The following is a 20,964-nucleotide window of genomic DNA, read 5'->3' as shown; positions in this document are numbered from 1 at the left end:
TCTGCTCTTTTGTCAGCCTGCCACAATCAGTACCTCAGAATAATTAATTCTGCAAATGAATAATTTTTAATATGCAAAATAGCTAGGAACTAAGATAAGTGGCAGAATACCTAGGAACAAAGATAAAAAGACACCCATCAAATTAAACCAGGCTAAACTAAAGCCTAGGAATAATAAAAGTTTAGTATCACAATTTATTAAATGCATAGACATATACAGGAACAAGGCAAAAAAAGCCTCAGCCATTTGCCACATTTTATGTGAATAGTACAGATTATGAATGCACAGATAATGAAACCAGAAGTTTTTGAGAGTCACAGATGTGCTACAATTATAGAAAAGAACTGCAAATTATTTAACCACTTCAGAGGATGTCTCCTCTGGTGCACACAGTAAAAAAGCCCCACATTCAAAGCAGTTTTAGACTATACTTATCTGGACCACTCCTTTAAAAACTAGGATTTTAGAAAAGAAATAATACATTTCTCTGCCACAGCAGTAACTCCAGTTGGAACACGCAAAAAAGTCCCAAAGCATTCTGCATTATTTAGCCATAAATCTCCCATCGATTCTCTGTAATTCAGCCAGAAATAATCATCCAAGACACATGATGGTCTCTGACTTTCCTTTTCTGATCTTGTAAAAACAGGACAAAAATGTGATACTCCATCTGAGCCCATGGCCAGAATATGGGATCAAAGTCGACAGGTACCTCTCTGCTATGGAAGTTACCATGAGGAGTAAGGCAGGCACCTCCCATAGACTTAGAATCCTATTGCCATGAAATATTATCTGGAGTCCTAAAAAGTGATTTCCAACTTTTCCCACTCATATATTTATTAATCAATTCTAAACTTCCTTCAAAGACTAAAGAAGTGGTTCCACAGTTTAAGACGAGACCTGCAGACTCCTTTTCTCAGATGACAGACCTTTCAGAAAGTTTCTGCAAGTCATTTTGACTGACCTACATGGTTTTGCAAAGGCTGACATGGCAGAATGTGAGCTACTCAGGACTTTTGCTATTGCTGAGTTGCTGTTTTTGAACAGTGCCTGCTGCCTCTTTAAAGAGCATAATCCCAGCACAACTGTCTCATTAACCTGGGAATTAGTTCATCAGCCTATAGACAACAAGTTCTTACATTGGTATTTATTTGTTCCAAAAGTGACAAAAAACTGACTGACAAACAAGACAAAATTTGACCTAAGAAAGTCAACAAATGCCACCAAAACTGACACAAACCTTTAAAAAAATATCATCAGCTCTTAACAGTTATTCTCCCACAAAAAGTTGTTTCCTTTTACACTCTTTCAAGTGCTTCCTATGGTCTGCCTTCCATCAGTAATTTACCAGAAACAGTACCTGGAACATGAAATCATTTGAGCTTGATGTTAGCTCTATGCTACCATTTTTGAGAGAAGCTACACAACTGCAACACAAGGTAACATAATAAAGTTAGATTTTCTGTCATTTAAGTAACTGTTCAGAATTCTTTCATATAAGACAATTCTATTTTAATTCACAAATGGACAAACCTTGTTTATTAGATGCTCAGTGACCACTTCTCTCAGTCCAGTGTAGAGTTTTTCACCATGTTTATGCAACACCATTGTATAAGCATTTCTATACAGCTCCTCAAAACTGAGACCACTATTGTTCTTACGCTGAATCTCTTGGATTGCATTTTTCAGAAGATCCCAAATGCTGTTCACATATTTCTCATCCATAGTCATCTGTAAAAAATAAAACATTACGTTATTGTTTTGAATAAAAAAAAAGAATATAGATAATGAGGTAATCGCTCTGCCCCATCTTGTTGATTCCATTACCACAAGATTTCTCAAATTTTATCAAAAGAAAAACAATATTTGAGACTAGTACAGATTTCAAGAAATATTTACGAAAATTGTAATTTTCAAAAGTTTAATGCTTTTTTGTTTCAGAACTGCAAATGCCCAGAATCCAACCCCAGAGCCTTTGGAGGTGGAAAGGCAGGTAATTGTGGACAAAAGTATCTTCCCCACTTTTCTTTCACATGTTAACAGTGATAGATGGTTAACTCCCATTCCTTATTAACACATTATTTGGCACCTCATAAATTGTATTACAACACTGATATGCTTCACCAGACCCCAAATCAACCTGTACAACAAAAGATAATAATGTCTGACATAGATTCAGGAAACTTGGTCATCTGCCTGAGCTAACTAGGGAATAATGGCTAAAGAATTACACATCTACAACACTGTACCTACAATTTAAATAATTATAGGTACCACTGAAAACCCCCACAAATGCCCAACTTAAACACCTGCATTGAACATATTCCCTTTGCACAAATACAAATAAATACCTTTCTAAAGGACGTGTACCAAGCACCAAGCATCAGCTTGATCTGTTATTCAGATGTTGTAAACTTCAGCAAATACACAGAAAGAAAAAAGAAAGATTCAGAGAAGGAGAAAAGCTCTTATAAGAAATAGTCTCAATCCAATAGAAAACTTCTACCTAGTGCCTAGTGTGAATAATTTCACACTCATGCTTTACCAATGCAAAGGTGATTCAGTATATGATATTTTATAGATAAAGCAGTATCTGGGACTGCAAGTAAGCATAGCAAAAAAATATCAGATGCCAGTATCGCTTAAAGTCTGTGATTCAGCCAAGTTTTATCACCCAAACAAAAAAAACCCAAACCAAACACTTTTTTAAACTGAACCAATTTTATTTAAAGTTAGGTTTGATTTAGTTTATACAAAATCAGGAACAGATTTAGCATTTTATAGCTAAAGAAAAGGGCTGAAGGCAGAAGGGAAAAAAGCTGCTATTCCCAAAATTACTATGGGAAGTGAAAATATCCCAGAGTCTATCAATACTGTCAAAGCAGTCTTGAAAATAGGAACTGGAAGTATTAAAAGAGTAAAGAATAACGGTATGACACTATAGAGGAAAATCACAACCAGCCCTAATTCACCTCTCTGTCTCCTTCCAACAAAACCCACTAAGTGAATAGAGAAAGATAGTAAAACTAGATTTGACTGCATTTGTAATCAAATGCAATTATTTAGCAGAATCTTTTTAATCCATGTATATTTTTACATGTATTTTCAAACTATCACATCAAGTTTTCTAGGCATGATAAGTAACAATACCGATCACAATAAAGAAAAGCCATTCACTGCCTTGGAAGGGAATGGGCTGCTGAATAAAATGAAAACAAGACATGATCTTCTATCCTATGCATCTTTTGGAGTTTTGGTTAAATACAAGGATTTTTATTATAAAAATAATCCTATTGTTACTTTTTCCACTCCTCTGACACCAGATCCACTTGACTACTTAACTCTATGTACCCCAAACTTAAGATGTGCCATTATGTATCTAAAAGCAAAACCAAAATAAAATCAAACATGTTGGAAAATTTGTAGCTCCCAATCTCCTAAATGCAAAGCCTCAAAGTAACAGAGGAATGGTGGATGGAATGTCACAGGTCCCTCCACACTTCCTTATTCTGCTATGAGCAGCATTGAAAGGTCAGTAATTTTGGTTTCAATTTGCATTTGCTACATTGGTGCTGCTTCAGGGAAGTTATTTTCTACAGCCTTCCTGAACCAGCAATTTCACAAGTACTGATAATGAAGGCAACCATTTAGATTTGCAGACAGCAATCCAAGCAAAAGCTTTTTAGCTTTCCTTTCACAAACCCAAGGTTTTGTTTTCAAACAAAGCAGAGGCTCCCCCTGCTAATTAAAAAACTCTCAGCCAACACAACCTTTTTATCTCAACTGCAATTTAATTGCACTCTGTATTCTGAGCAAAGGTATGATCTGTATAAACCAGGCAAATCACTGGGCAGCAGTCTGCAGAGGTATTACAGAGCTCCTGTTTTTGGTTGGTCACACGGAACATCTCTGTACCTTACACACAGAGACAAAGCAGCACAGTTGGTAATTCAGATCCCTTCAGCAAAAAGCTAAAAGCAAACTGTTAATTCTTGTACTTTTAATCCAAATGCTGTAAAATAGAAGGAATGATTGCAGCACTATTTGCTCCCAAGTCCCTGAATACAAACAAGAACACAAAGCTTTTTGCCACTTAACAATTGCTACACAATGAGCTACTCTGACAGCACAAGAAGGGTCGATAGAAGGTAATTTTAAGGTGTACACATCTCCATGAGGTAAATATTTGAAAAAGTACTATAAAATTATCTTACTACCTCTTAGGATTAAGCATTAAAAATTCTGCTTTTCAATGCAGCTTCTTATTCTGTTTCTGACTCAGATTAACATCAGTGAGGTTTTATTGGAACAGGTTTGCTCAAGTTCTAGAATATCATGTTAGAAGAGCACTGTCTTACAAAAAGATCTAGCATAGCTAACTTGTTTGCAGCAGTGTTTTCTAACAAAGCAAAGACTCCTAATACTTTAAATAATTCCATTCTATTTGGCAGTAAGTCACTGCAGTAAAGTTTGAGCAAAAATGTATTATTTCCTCCCTGCTGCTGAAAAGTTGCTAGCATCTGAGCAGAAGAGATCTTCCTGTATTCTCAAGGGTATGTAATAATTGCAATGTATTCTTTGATTATTTAACTCACAGGTTCATGTCTTTTCATCCCATTCCTTAAGTCAGACTTGTAGGCAGATTTGAAATCCAAACAAAAAAACCAGTAAGTTGTTGATGTTACTAGAACATTGGCATTTTTCAGAATTCTCTACAAAAGCATCTCTGACAACACAACTGCAATCCTAATCCCCCAGTCTGACCCACCAATGAAGATTTATGCAACTCTCTAGATCCCTAGCAACGAAGTCTGTAAGAGATCCTCTTCCACAAATACAGGATCAGAGCCAAGATGTTTTTCGGAGATTTCTTCTAATGGTTGTATTTTAGAACTAAAATCCACAGTTAGAATACAGTTGCCTTGCTTGTGTCTTTGTATTCTTGCAGATTTAAGCACAGTGCAGATTGCTGCTTCTGCTGGTCTTTGAAAAAAAACCACACAGGTTTGGAAAGGCTTTCAGAAGCAAAATCCCAGTGATTTCAGCAGTGTCTACACCCAGATTCACCAAGACAGCAAGAAGCCAGTGTCCAAGCAGAGGAAACATGTTAATGTACTCACGCTTATCTGAACATTACCTTTCTTGGGGAATGGGAAAGCGACCAAGTCTGTTATTGGCAGGAGAGAGAGCTGTTTATAAGAAGCCGCTGGTTGGAAAACTTCCACACACTGCTGCCCAAGTGCTAATGATTCAAAGATGCAACTCGAGCACAAACATCTGAATTCAGTGTAGCACAAGTACATCTTGAGGAAATTAGACTAAAATGTCAGTGTACATGAAAGTACAGTCATTTCACAAAAAAGAGACTACAAAGGACTTGAGAGATCCTTTATACCATAGTGTGGGATCAGATACACTCAAGCCCCTTCCTTTAACAATGTTTCTCTACCCTATTAAAATCATCAATTCAAATAAACAATCACTGTCAGCAATCTATTGCTGTTATCACCTGTGAACAGGTAAAGCTGGCAAATTCCTGAAGAGACTTCTCAGTCTCTCCCTCCTAGAAGCTCACAGGCACCACCTGCTCCAAGTAACCTACCACAGCATTCAATCAGAATGAACAAACAGCTAAATTCTTGTTATTTTCTGATCAACATGTAACTTCATACAAAATGTTATCAGCCCCCTTCTAGACATGTAGTTCCAAGAGAAGTGCAACATCCCAGACCTAGGGGGAAGGAACAACCCCATGCATTAATGCCTGCTGGGACAAATGGCTGGAAAGCACATTTGGCAAAAAAGAACCCAAGGCTCTTGGTGGACATTAAGCTGATGACAAACCAATAGGCCCTTGAGACAAGGAAGATTAATGGTATCCTAGGCTGTATATGGAAGAGCTGCCAGCAGGGCAAGGGCTCTCCTCAGCACTGGAAAGCCATGTAGAACACTGTGCCCAGTTCTGGGTTCCCCAGTGTAAGAGAGACACAATCACACTGGAGACAGCCCAGTAAAGGGCCACTAACAACCCTCTGGAGCATATCTCATAGGAAGGCCAGAGTCAGCCTCTAGAGCCAGCCTAGAGAAATCCTGCAGGGATCAAATCAGTACATGTAAAATCCAAAGGGAGGGTGTACTAAAGAGGGAACCAGCCTCTGCAGGGGTGCCCAGTGACAAGAGCAGATACAGCAGGCACAAACACAGGAGATTCCTCGTGATCATCATGAAAACCTTTTTGTTGTGTGGGTGACCAAGTACCAGCATAGGTTACCCAGAGAGGCTGCAGAGTTCTCCATCCTTAGGGACATTCAGAAGCCATCTGGATACAGTCCTGAGCCACCCCTGCTTGTGCAGGAGCAGTGGGGCAGGATGACTTCCCACAGTGCCTCCCAGCCTTAACCACCAGCTGATCTGGTGACACACATTACAGCTGGAGGCTGAGGAAGCCGGAAAACCAGGGCTCCCTGGAAATGTGACCTTTTCAAACTGCCTGTAGCAGTCTTCCAATGGAAATGCATTGTATGGTAACAAAGGTGAGCAACAAAATACTTGAGGTCACCAGTGGAACCTGGCGTCTGCTTCCTAGCTTCTACCAACTACAGTCAAAAAACAACACAAACTCCCAGATTCAGGAACATCCAACCTATCTGATGCTGGAAATCCAGATTACTTTGCAAAGAAATAAATGTTTTGTGGTATAATTTCCATTCTATTTACTTTAACTTCTACAACAGTTTCCTCTGAACGCAACTTCATTCCACATTCGTCATTTTTTTTTTCCTTGTCATCATTTTGCCCTTAACACAACACAGTTCACTCCTCTTATATAACCATGTTTGAAATGCTGTGAATTGCAAGGAAAAATTACAGAAGTAAACTGCTAGGAGCCTGCTGAAATCTTGATAGTTTATAGCAGCTTTAAGTAGCTATTTAGTCTTCTTAACAAGAGGGGGTTAAGAAAGAAGTGAGGAAGAGATAAGCAGATGTCCTACAGAGCGTCAGCAGGAGGATCCCCAGAAGTCCATCAGCACCAACAGGAGATACATGAACCAGTACTCTCAAGATTAGTGACCAGACAGAGTTTCTTATCCTTCATGCAAAAGAAATTTCTAGACAAGTTCTAGAAAGTTCACATAAAGATCTCAGACCAAACTTGTTAAATCTCAGGAGTTTTAATAGACTGTCAACACATTTGCAGGACATTTTACTCTCAAAAACGTTACAAACACTACTACTCAGTTTTTCTGCAGCATAGCTGGAGAGTGCTTACCACAATTCTACACATTAGCAGGTGAAACACATCAGCCTGGAAGTGATTACTGAGAACAAGGCTTCTCAAAGTTTTCAAAAAAAGCAACCACCTGCCTCATTCCTTCACATGACATCCTTCACTGGTCTAATACCACAGAGCACTGGGACAAGAACCAACTGGAATTACAGAATACAGGTGTTTATGCTCCCTACCTTGAAGGAAGTGAGTGGATACCCACAATTAAAGTTAGTTAGCAGTGCTGGGAGTAACATTTGCACCTAATAATTGCCACCTATTCTGACTCCATTTCCTATCCCTGCGCAGAAAAATGAGAAGGGTCTGACTGCTGTCGTCTAAAACTGCCACCACAGGGGCACAGTCCTTGAGGCAAAGGAGACTGTCACCCACACTGTCCCCTTCCACTGCAAGACAAGGCATTCATCAAGATGGTATTAAATAGTCTGTTACATAGTAATTCAGTATCCTGAGCCTGCATCCTTCATTCTGGATGAAGTTTGGCTGAGGTTATCCAGAAAAGGGCAAGAGCAGCACATTTCCTGCCTCAGAATCTAATCACTATTTGAATTTTTATAAACCCTTTGAGTATTGTTAATTTAAAAGATAAGAATTTACAATGACAGAGATACATTGTCTAGCATCTGCTCCAAGAATATCTCTGAAAAATGGCATATTAAGATATGGAACTACATTTTTCAACTACAGAGCAGCTAAAATGTATTCCTATTAATGTCAAATGGAGAGCTCAATCTCCACACTTTTCTGAGTTCCTAAGTTTTCCTCACTATGTAACAATGAGTATATCTGAAAGAGGATGTATGAGCTACACACACTCTCCCACAAATAAAAACAACTGATCTCTGCACAACCAAAACCACCACAAAGTTCCACAAAATTCCTCAACGGTGTTATCTGAACAGGCTGGCTGTGACACACCAAATGCATGACTGAAGGCTAAGAAGAGGGAGCACAAAGAAAGTAAGGGGCACCCTGTTTCACTGCTCTTCTCCTGCATTTGGGCTATTAATCTTAGGACATCTGTCAAGAGTCACAGGCAAGTCCTAGAAATGTTCTACCACAACTGTCCTAATAAGTGGGACACCTTTTGCTCCTAGGTGACCTTTAGCAACAATTGAAGATGACAATACAGTATTATCCCCATCTCCTAAGGAGTGTCAGGAAATGCCTATTACAGTATTATACTCCCTCAGAGGGTGTGTGTGTGGTGGGGGGGGAATCAATGCTTACAACTTGCTTATGATATCTGCCAGTTGCCATTTACAAGATTAAATATTGACACAATTTTTAATATCTGTGTTTTGTTCTTCACTCTTCCCGTGACATTCAAGCATTGCCCTTGTCTGGGAGGGCAAACCCTACATTAAACTTCTCCAGATTCCTCCTCCAAGGAATGTTCACAGCCCGCACCATGTTCCATTCCAGGCTCAGCAGCTGAGCTGAGTAACCAGTGCTGAGAGAAATCCTCTGAAGGCCAAGGGAAGAATCAACTCTACTCTCACCCTCAGAGAGGCTTGAGCCTCTGCAGGCAGGGCTCCATGACAATACTCAGTCAGAGACAGGAATTGTAATACCCACCTCTCCTTGCCGGGCTTTACTCAACAGAAGCAAGCAGAACATGCAGTGAAATCAATGAGAAGTCCTCCTTCTTGACTGAAACATCCAAGAACTGCAGTATTTTAGACTAAACCCCTTCCTTCTCCACTTGGTTTGAATGGGTTCTGCAGCACTGAAAAGCTGCTCTGCCAGCACGGAGCAGTTGGGTTAAGCAGCCTAAAAAGTGATGGCTCCTTAAAAGCAGAGTCACTCCTGCACCATGACTGACACATTTGGTTTACCTCCAAGGCATTGTCTCAGAGCATGCTGGTCTCACAAAACAAGGGCTGCTCTGGGGTAGGAGCTTGAAGAGGAAGGTAGGTTGGCTGGCTAGTTTTGAGCTTTACAGCAAAATGCAATATGCTTCAAGAACTTCCTTTTCTAGTAAATCCCAGGAAAAAGGATTTGTTTCTTCTCAAAATTTAACACTTGCCTGCATTATAGCTAGGCCTGACAGGAGTTTCACTACACAACAGCAAAATTTAACAGCCTACATGAAAAGTTTAAAACAAGTCTTTATTAGAATATGTAATACTGCAGCAACAGTTTTGACACGTTTAGGCAACTGAATAAAATTAAGGATCAGATACTCATTTATCTGTCATATTTCAGGAACCAATTCAGAAGGATGACACTAATCTTGAACTACCAACATACCTCTCTTACTCTAGATTTCAACTTCAATTTAATACAGTTTCTTTGTTTTTCCCAAATGCCCTTCCTCATCTTTAGTCTTGCAAATCTATGGAACATAAAATGCTGAAGGGGAGAAAATTGAGAAAAACTCCCAAACACCTGCTTCATCTGAACTGAGACTAGGAACTATGTAATTTTGAGCAGCCATCACTTACCAGATAAACACAAGGCAAAAGATAATCACAAAGTTTTTGTTTAATTTCTTTAAAAAATGCAAAAACCACAGACATTCTGAAGGGGAAAACAAATAAACTGAAACATGAAGTTACACAGTAGTGATTCTGTGAACAAAGACAATTTTCTTCTTACAGACCCCTGCACACTTTCCCAACACTATTCCATACCAATGGAATAGTTACAAACTGTTATACTCCCTAAAAATCAGCTTATGGGTTCACTTTGCAATTTATGATGTTCAACTTACAAAAGGTACTTTCAGTCACTCTATTAATACAGATATAAAATAACTCTTATTAATACAGACAAAAGCAGAATACTGCTTGTCTGAGTGGGCCAATGAAAAATGAATGCTGGTTCACCAGTCTCATTTTTCATCCACTTATTAGTATATATATGGATTCACACAGACCAGTCTTCATGGCTCTCTAAAAATCTATCAGTATGTTAAGTAACAGCAGGGGACAAAGATGGTAATACCTGCATCTGTGATCATTTATACAAAGCTTAACTCTGTCTCTTCCTCACTCATCTGCCTTGCTACTTATTTCCCACAAGACCCAAACTGCTTGAAAAAAGCATATGCTTTATTCAGCAAGGATTAATGGATGTTGTCCTCCAAAACACACCAAAATAAACTTCTTTCCAACATAAACTAAGGTGTTACTATTTACACTAATGACCTTATTCTACCAGTTGCATGCTTTGCCCAAAGAAGACACCAGAATAATAATTTATTAAAATACCGAAATCAAAGCTTTTAAATAACATCTTTTTCCCCAGCATGTGCAGACAAATCCAAATGCCTTTCAAATATCAAAAGGCATTCGCTGTGAATGAGTAAATCTCCCCTGCCATGATGCAAGCCTCTGCCCACCTGATATTACATTATTAAACTTGTTTTTTAAGAAGTTGGATTTAAAAGAAAATTAATTGGTTTTGTTCAAGCTTCTAGAAGAGCTGAACTGCTAAGATGCAAAATCTATGAAGTTCTAGCTCAAAAGATAGTTGTCACTGATACAGAATGGAAGTGCTTAAACAACCAAAAGAGTGACATTATTAACCAAGGCTCTTTTCAAAAACATTCAGTGACATTTCCACAGTGCTCATTACTACAGCACCTGAAAACAGAGGAGGACTATAAAACACCTGCAATGAAAGTATCGACTTCCCAAGAGCACTTCAAACTAATAAGGGTAAAGAAGAGCTGTCTATACTGCTGTATATATACTCTCCATATACACTATATACTGCTATACACTGTCTACACTCTTACTTCTCTGCAAACTCAAGCTGAAATCCAGATCTAAGTCACAGTTCAGAAAGGCTGATCTTTCACTTTTAGCTTTGGAAACTAACAGAAGCATTTTCAGACCTGAAGTAAGTTTTGGACTTATTTTAGTAGATGTACTGTCACTTTTGGTACAAATAACCTATGGGGAAAAGAGAGTGTATTGTGTCAGGATTGCTTAACTCAAGAGAAACCCATTCTGAATGAAACACTGGAAGAAATATAAGGATTTGATGCCAAAGATCTACTTCCTCTGTCCTACCCAAAAGAATAAAAATTATCAGTATTTTGAAAACTAAAGAGAAGTCTACGACTCACTCCAGAAGTAGTAATCCTAAAATAACTTTCCTCAAATTAAAGCTATGGAAAAAAAAAATGAAAAGGCTTGAGTAACAGGAGGAAATATGTTCCTGAAAGAGATACAATAGCTTTGTTTCTATGCTAAACAAAATTGGTGTTAAAAGAAAATATTTGAACCTAATCAGAACAGCAGAACATGGAACAAAGAAAATCTGGATTTCTGGGAGTGAATCATCCCTCTCACTTGTCAGCAGGATCCTGGAGGTCTGTAAGTGTGGGGAGGGACAGGTACAGCTCAGCTATGTGTCTGTGGCTGTAAAACAGGCTCTTGGCACAGGTAAAATGACAAGACAGTGCAAACAGTGGCACAAAATTTTATAAATTACTGGGAATGCTTTTTCCCATTTACAAACCCTACAAATTTCATTCAAGCCATTTAGCATTCTACTGCAATAAAAGTTTATAAGAGCCAAGGACAAGCTCTTCAAAACCTGAGGATTGTGTGACTGTGAGCAAACTACACAAATCACACTCACCTGCAAATTTCCTCAAAGCTGCTTACTTGGGATAAGGGGCCACATGGAGGCTCTCACAGTGTTGGACAAGATTGCTCCTTCCTCTTTCACTGGAATTACTTCCAATTTACCAAAGACTTGAAAGCAGAAAGGGAAGGTGTTTGCTTCCATATAACCTAACAAGATTTGCTAGCAAAGACTGAATATAGCTGGAAATATCAAATTTCAGTGGGATTTAGGTCCCTGACTCTCTTAACTTTCTTTCACTAGAGTGGGAGCTCAGCACTGCGGGTGATGAGGAGCAGGATGTCCTGAGAGTGCCATAGCTGACAACAGGTCACTGCCAGCAGAAGCAGCACCGCTACACCCCAGACTGCTCAGATCATTTGTTTTTAACCTAGCCAGAACAGACTAAAACTTTGATTCAGTATGTCATCATATGTTGATTTAGTTTTAAGACCATCACTCAACAAACACTACAAAGTAGAAATAAAAAATCTTAATTTAATAAGGAATTAAATTAATTAGGTTTTTTGGCAAATCTTTTATATTGGTGACTTCTATAATAGTAACATTATAATAACCTTAAAAAATGACAGATGCTGCATGCCTCAATCCCAGTTAAGAAGTGCAAAGGTAAGAGCAATGCTGTTCTGCCCATCCATACCTTCTGTGGAAGGCACCGAGTCTCCTCAGGGGCATCATCTCTCCAAGTGAAAAAATCTATTAGTTCATTAACTTTCCAGCTTTGATGACCTGAATTCAGAAAGCTTCCCTGAACCACAAATAGACTATTCCTCACCTACTCAACACTGAAGGCAAATCCCACAGGAATTGTTTCTGGCTTTTTTCAATTAACCTACAAGTAGCTCAGTACTTTACAATTGTCCAAAAATCAACACTACGTAAAAAGGAAATCTGTGAAATACACACCAGCTTATACAGACTGCAGACACACTTCCTGCAGTCATTTCAAAACAAGGAACACAATGAATGATGAGGGGGATGAAGGAAGAAAGGGAGAAGGTGGGGCTGAAGGGTCTTGAGAGGTTTTGGGGGCTTGATGAAAACTCCTCCTCCATAATAATAGCAGCAGCACAATTTGAGAACTTGCATAGGAATAGAAAGATAAAATTTTAAGATAAACACAGGATGATTCTTTTTTTCTCCTCAGCTTCAGGTAGGAGAAGGAAGACACAATTAATAAATCTCTTACAAATGTACAGACAATCAATACCACCGTGCCCTGACAATAACCTCTCTCTAGGGCACTCGTGTACCTCACGGTGCAAACACCATGATCAGATGCACAGAGCAGCAGTGCCTGCAAGACTTAAAAGTAACACTGAAATTTTTGCAAAAGAAAAAAATTCACAGCTACACAGAAAACTAAATTAATGTATAATATAAAAAACCAGGTCCACTCAGATGCTATCAAGACTTTAAAAACAAAACTAGTGTGATAGCAAAATATTTATTTCAACAAAGATTCTTCACATACAAAATGTAAGAAAAAGACATGCACAGCCTATGCTCAGACCACATGCAGACTAAGAAATTCGTGTTATGAATTTATTATATAAGCTTGTCCAATTTTATATCATTCACATGTATAATTTAAGTTATTGCCTTAATTTATGTTTATTTTCATTAGCATTAAACAAAAATTGGCTTTTCCACAAATGAACCTCATTCATAACCATAAACCAATAAAGCAAGTTATCTGCTCACATTTTGCATAGTATTATACCTCATTTAAACTACAAGCAAGACAGTTTCAGCCCTCAAACACTGATTTTACACACAGCTAATTAAAGAATTGAGGCCATTCCACTGCAAACACCATCCACACAAAAGTGTTTATTACCCTTTTGTCCTCCTTGCACTACTCATGTATTAAGTGCACTTTTTACCTTTCCTAAAATGTTGAAGTCAATATGGGAGTTCTTTTGTTAAGCCATCTAACAGTATTTACTTACGCTAAGATGCCAGTACTTGCACCTTCAGAAAAGAAACATCAGTCGTTTAAAAATTCTACTGGCTTTAACTGACCTTCGGAAAAATAAAATAATCATGTGATTAAAAGTGTGCCTGGCCTTGCTGGAGTTTTCTACAATGCTACTTTCCTGCTCTGTGTTTCCACAAAACCTGACTCAGAATGAAAAGCATGACCTTACTTCTCAAGAGCTGCTTTTCCACTTGTACAGCTACTAGAAATCAAAGATAAGATCCAGTGAGCATATGTACAAGGTCAAGAACCTATTACAGACTGTAACACAATCACTCTGTTTTATGAATGGACTCACTCAAACTATCTTAAGAAAAATCTGTCCCAGTCTATCACAAAATGTTTTCACCACATACAGAGACATTGACACTACACATCAGTCGTGGTGATGGAAATTTAAAAGTACCTGCACTTAGACTACCTGCCCTACAGATCAAAGCCTAAGACCTCAGAATGCGTGCTTGAAATTCTGAAAAATGGGGTCATATATGCTGTGTGTATCTGTCCAGAACAGATTAAAAGGAAAATTTTGAGAAATTTTACTATCTTCTGCAGAAAAAAGCCTAATTTTATGTTACATACTAATATTACAATTATTCATGTAGAATATCAAAAACTCTTCATCAGTTTTATAGCTACTGTCATAGAGTTCTTTTACCTACCACTACCAGGGAAAAATAGTAATTCCTGTGTAATAATGCATCACTATACAACTCGAGTGAAGGGATGGAGAACCCTAATGAAGCCACTTCAAAAAGCTCATGCTGAATTACCAGTATAAAAATCCTAACAGATCACTTCAGCTTTAGCCTTGCAGTCCTATGCAAAATCAAACAGATTTCAAATACAGCAAGATTCGTAAATGGCACTGTCCTTCCTGAGCCACACAAAGGCACTGGCTCAAAACTCCATACCAACACAAATGATGATTGCTCAGAACTTAGGACCCAGTTAACAATGAAAACCAAGAAAATTTATAACTGAAACCTGAATATTTACAGCACTGAGGAGTGCTAAAGAGATTAGGCAAAAACTAAATGACAACATGCACCATATGTTACAAATAAAACAACCAAATAAAAACCCACCTACAACTAACTACTCAGGCTGCCCTGGAATTAGTGCTCTCACTTTTTAAAAGTTCTAAATGTATTATTATGACATTCAGTTTGTTCACAGTATTTTATTAAAAAAAGATTTGTGAAAACTGGAAGGATTTCATAAGCTTATCTGTCCAGTAAGCAAGTATTTCCATGTTTTTCTTAATTTGCACAAACCTTCCTTTGAATAAGAAAGAGTGTTTTAGTATTTTGGTCTGTTTTATTCCTAGTTTTTAAGCCTGCCAAAATTTCAGTTGTGAACGTGAACTTATGACCGTGAATGCTACATGGGTTGAGCTAAGATGCTCTCATAAATATGTCTGAGAACATAAAGTAATCAAGACTCACATGTAAAACGTGGAGTTAACCAGGTGATCTTGCAACACTTGGTAGGTTCACATTGCTTTATTCAGAGCTGAAAAAGCCTGCAGTAAACCACCCCCTGTTCCAATCTTTTCCCACATTCTGTGCCTCTCCCTGCTCTCCCCAACACCTCACACAGGCTCTGAGGGTTACAAGCCACAGCAGATCCTCACGTACCGCTTACATAATCTGAATGCTTCAAAATTTAACCACACTTCAGTGTTTTTTCTAGGGGCTATCTGCTCTAAGATGCTCAAGACGGACCAAATTTACACCATCTTCTGGAATTGATAGATCTTCACATTGTAGGCTGAAGCATAAATTTAACAAACCTGATCTCAACTTGCATCATCAATTCCCCAAGACTCAAAACAAACCACAGAAGCAGTTGGTGCTTCCTGAAAAAAAAAAAAAAGCCTTCTGCCTACACAAAGCCCAGAACAAGTGGCTGTTAGATCGAGGAGAAAGGAGTGCTGGCAATGAAAATATGAGTCTTAATTCCTTTTCATGGAAGAGCTGGAGTTATTTACTTTTAAGTTTACGTAACTTTCTTAGAGGAAGAACTAACATAAACTGATAAACATCTGAAAGAAACTAAAGGCTGTCTGTCTTTCTGCACAAGATCGAACAAAATGAGAATTTCCTTGGGCACAAATATTTCAAATAAAACTAGTCAGAAGCTTGCACATTTTTTAAAGACTTATTCTATTGCAAGTGCACATGTAGAATCTCTCTAAATGCTGTGCAGAATTCATAATGTAACTGTGTAACACTGATCCACCAAAATAGTTCTGAGAACTGGCAAAACACTACTTTGTAGCAGTGCTCTAGAGAAGAAATACATCTCTGCAGGAAAGGCAAATTATTGCAAGCGTTCAAAAAAACCCCTCCAAGTGTAATGATCAAACCCAATAACCTACACTGGGTCATGCTGGCTTTCAGAAAGATCTGTCCAACCAATTTTATGGTGACATCTGCATTGAGAGAAGAATGAGCTCTTGCAAAAAAGTTCATTCAACACAGCTTAATGCTGCTTGTTGAAATTTTGAAAATTAATTCCCCAAATGCTTTCAGAATTCCAACAATCTAATTATTTCTGTAAGAAATATCAAATTTTTTTTTACTATGTACAACTTTTCCGTCAAAATACATTTAAGGCTACAGTTTTCCTCTAGCTAACAAGTCACAGCAAAACAGCTCAAATACACTTGCAGGAAACATAATTTATACGTTCCAGATCTTCCTTACAGAAATCACATCTCTCCAAAAGTTTTAATGCAAACCTACCATTTTTGGCACCATTTTTGACAGATCAACTAAATCATCTTAAAATCAGATTTGCTGCAAACTTGTTTGAGAGCTTTGAAAGTATTCCTGCAGCCAGCAGTAATGGGCTCACTGAGAGTTAAGGAGTGAGAGCCACTTTGAGACCCTGAGAGCACCTTTAAACCTGGAAGAAAACAACCCCCAACACTTCTTCAAAACAGGTGCAATTCACGTTCTGTAGCTGTATCAAACCTGCATTTTCATATAATGCACATGAAATCAGTAGGCCACTGCACTCTTCCAAATAATTAAAAAAACCCCAACTTACTAACTGCAGTCAATGTACATCGTGGACAATTACAAGACATTTCAGAAATATTGCTATTTTTAGCATCCATATTCATATCTGTTGCAGTGTGCATGAATTTGAAACAACAAAGTTTGAAGACTGCTTGAGAAAAAGGAACCTTCTGTCTTTTGAATGCCCTCTTCCACTGTTCCATCTCTAGCTTTAACATCACCCTGAATGCTCTCTGGATAGACCTTAGGTGAATATGGAACAGCTAGATTTTATGGAGGTGTTAAAAGTACCAGAAGTGGATACTGAAAGTAGCACACTGGAAGTCTTCTGTGGTGGTACATAAGGATAAGTGCACAAACTTAACCTCATGAGTTTGCTTTCCTGAATATACAACAAACTGTCTCAGAAATTTATTTCTGTTATTCTTCCTAGGTTTGAAATATGCTCAAATCTGAAGTCTCAGAGAATGCATCCTCATCTGGACTACCTCTCATGCAAAGATTATTACTGTCTTTAAGTCAGGTTGAACAAGAGAATGCAAAGTTCTTTATAGTACGATAGTCTATAAATTAGGAAAAAAACAACTGGTTAAACATACAGAGAAATGTTCTTCTCAGTTACTTTTGATTACTGTACAACCCATTTGTGTACAAGCAAAACAGGGAACCCCATGCCATTGCCCCCGAGGTAAGAAAAAGCACATCACAGCATGCACCAGGAGCTAGCAAATCTCAATGGATACTTGGGATGACAGATAATCTGGCATCAATTACAAGAATTAAAAAAAAAAAGAAATCTAGAATAAAACTAATTCCTAAGTATTAAAATCTCCAGGTATACTGCTGCTTTTCCAAGTTTTGGTCCACTTCTACCAAATTTTTTATAAGGTAGAAAAGGTAAACTTAGGTAATGTTTAGCAAATTACTATTTCTTCATTCCTTTAGCTATTCTAAACCATCATAACAGAGGTCTGAAATACATTATAAAAATGTAAAACATTAAAAACACAGAACCTACATGGAGGAAGTTATGCTAATATTGCTATGCCCCAGGAACACCACCACTCCAATTTGGCTGTTTCTAGCCTAATGTAATAGTAAATAGCTACCTCCAAGCAAGAAGCAAACTAATCTAAAACAGAAAGACCTCCTGAGGAAAGATGATCAATAAGAGGACAAATTGAAGCAGCCTAAAAAACCACCTCTGGAAGCACTCTTAATTGAGAGCCGAAGAGCAGAACCACCACATTTGGGACAAAGGAGCCAGGATCCATAGCTGCTGCATGAGTACAACATTTTCTAAACACAGACTCTACTCCCCACGAAAATGCACCTCATTGACACCATCAACCCCACTGCAGTCTCTAGCACCAAGTCATTTCCTGCACCAAACTTCACAACCACTCAGGCACACACAAAATGTGTGTTAAGATTTTTACATCCACAGTCAGTGCTGCTGACTTCTGCAATTAACAAAGGGAAACCCCTCCAAATCTCTCAACAAAGTACATGCTTCTTTTCTATAAATACTTTATCAACAAAATGTTTGTCAACAAAATGTCTTAGGTAAAAAAATATGCAAGGGGACACCTGGAAAGTTGCTATCAACAGATGACCCCATACAGCTGCAGGCCTTGATGACTTGTGACTTATTGAGTTATTTTAGGAAGAAGACACTTTGTTTTTCACATTTTAACATAGATATTCTTTAAGCAACTGAAAAGAAAGACAATGCTAGTAAACAAGTTAGAAAACTTGACAATGTTTAACTTTATCTAAGAAGAGGGTTCCATTAGAGCATTTCTTACCCCTGCAAAACAAGTTGCACATACAGAAGAGGTGAAATACACAAACTTCAGTTTATCCCATTGTCAAGTCTGCCTTTGTTGTCTGACCCATAGCTACATATTCACAGTTGGAATACATGAATCTGTTTATCAGAGACTTGCTATCTTAGGTGCAGTTTGTTACAAAACATACACATTGCTTTTGTCATGGTTTACTTGTGTACAGGTTTTCCTACTACTTGTTAGTAAAACTGTGGCCACATGGCAGGAAGTCTTCTATATTTCTATAATCCAAAACTGACATTCTTGGAAAAGGCTTTTTTAAAGAAATAAATGAAATATGGAGATGAAAGACCTACCATCAGCTAAAATTCCAAATCTCATAGCCCACTTTTCTCTTTTTACTTTTACCACTAAATGCAGCTATCAGTGAATAAAAGTAGAGGAAAGAGTAAAAGAGTGTAACTCAGATTGCTGTAAAGCTGGCTGCTGAGACTATAAAGAATCTACTCATTTCATCAGCAAGAGTTTGGATGAAGCAAATATATTGATATATGCCTTGCCAGTGAAATGAGATAAACAGGTATGTCCAGTTTCTCTATAAAGGCACAGCACATTAGTTCTACACCACTGCCTACTGGGATCAGACACAGCATTGAAAAGTTCACACTAAACCTGAAAAGCCAACGCTAAGCCTTAGAAGCCAGAGACTCAACTAAGTATCTTCTTTTTAACACACACCCCGCTGCACACACACACACACACACACGCTTCCTGCTCATCCTCCGGCAGACCGAACCTTTCCTATTCCTCTCCTTCCCCAACGCCATTACTCGTGCTGTAGTTGTTATTCTGTTGTAAGCTTTAATTGAAGCGACTGTCAAAACACAGCAGCGTTATGGCACTTCAAATTAATGATCTGGCTCCTTCCCCTCTGTAACTCAAAGCGAAGGAACGCTCACGACTCTGCCGCACCTGCAGCAAGTTACCTATGCCTACATGTTTATAGTAGCGCCTTCTGAGCAGCTGGCATCGTGCCACCTAAATTTTATAATCGTACGACTTAGAGCCTCTTCTAGGGAGCAGAGAGATACATTCAGCAAGAGGAAACTCCGCAGAAGACATAAATAAATATTGCCCCCCCCACCTTCCGGGGCTAACTAATTTTGTTGATGAAGGCGCATAACCTTCGGCTCCCTCTTTGAGGCCTTTTCCTTGAAAACAAAGAAATCGGTCCCCACTGCCCCCCTCCCCACTGCCGTACGTGGATTTTCATAATTGATTTGTTTGACGAGGGAGGCGATAATCGCAGGGACCAGTTCCTCCGCCTCCCACTCTCCGTGCGGCACCGCTTCCCCGAGGAGCGCCTTCCGCCGCTCCCCCCGCCCGGCACGGCCCGGGGGTGCCCGAGGCCGGCTGACAGCTCCCCCCGCCCCGCGGCCCCGGCGCACAGCGCGGCCCGCAGGGCTCGGGGCCTGCGGAGGCCGCTCGGCCCGGCCCAGGCCCGGTACTCACGGGGAAGGCGCGGATCCGCATCTTGGTGTCCTTCCGGCTGCCCGTCCCCTTGCTCAGGTTCGACATCTTCGGGTCCGGCGGCGCCTCCGGCGCGGGGCGGCAGAGCCGGGGGACGCGCGGCGGGGCGGTGGACCCGGGAACGGGGCCGGGGAGGCCGCTGGCGACCTTCGCTGCGAGCGCGGCCCCCGGGGGGCGCGGAGGGCGCGGGGGCCGGGCCGACCGGGCCGGGCCGGGCGGGAGAGGCGGCGGCGCGGGCCCCTCGCTCCGCTGGCGGCGCTTCCTTCAGCCTCCGCCGCGATGGCGGACAAACATCGCTCACTGCGCAGGGCCGGGCGCCCCCCCCTTCCCTTCCTTCCCTTCTCTTCCTTCCCTTGCTCTCCTTCCCTTCCTTCCCTCCCCTCCCACCGCCCGGCACTCTCGGATCCGGCCGCGCTGGGGCGGAGGGGGGGCCTCGCCGCTCTCGCGAGGTTTCCGCCGCTCTCGCGAGACGTCCCGTCTCCGGCGGGCCGGCACGGCCGCGGCGGGCGGGGAGTGAAGGGCGGGGAAGGCGCGCGGGCGGGGAGGGCGCCGCTGATTGGCGGAAAGCAGCGCCGCGCGAGGGGGGCGGGGCCAAGGCGGGCGGGCGGCGCGTCCCTTGAGGGGCGGCGGGGCCGCGGCCGACGGGAGGGTTTGGAGCCTTGCCGGTGCCGCGGGAGCAGGGAGCCACGGCATCACGGCATCACGGCATCACGGCATCACGGCGTTGTCGGGCTTGGAAGAGAG

The 20,964-nt window shown here is 40.2% G+C and overlaps 1 protein-coding gene across 1 annotated transcript in view; it reads right to left on the bottom strand.

Annotated features, from left to right (window-relative positions):
* The window catches only part of CUL3 (cullin 3), a 55,700-nt gene extending 35,039 nt beyond the window's left edge, over nt 1–20,661 (bottom strand). The window contains exons 1-2 of the mRNA XM_041414322.1: nt 20,203–20,661; nt 1,534–1,731 (exon numbers count right to left, since the gene is read on the bottom strand). Coding sequence (XP_041270256.1) covers nt 1,534–1,731; nt 20,203–20,268 — 264 coding nt within the window. The 5' untranslated portion in view covers nt 20,269–20,661. The remainder of the gene's footprint in view (nt 1–1,533; nt 1,732–20,202) is intronic.
* Nucleotides 20,662–20,964: the final 303 nt, after the last annotated feature.

This window comes from Onychostruthus taczanowskii, unplaced genomic scaffold, assembly GCF_017590055.1.
Source record: "Onychostruthus taczanowskii isolate IOZ18803 unplaced genomic scaffold, ASM1759005v1 scaffold45, whole genome shotgun sequence".
NCBI lineage: Eukaryota > Metazoa > Chordata > Aves > Passeriformes > Passeridae > Onychostruthus > Onychostruthus taczanowskii.
Note: the sequence above shows the minus strand (reverse complement) of the source record. Positions and strands in the feature narration are given on the sequence as shown.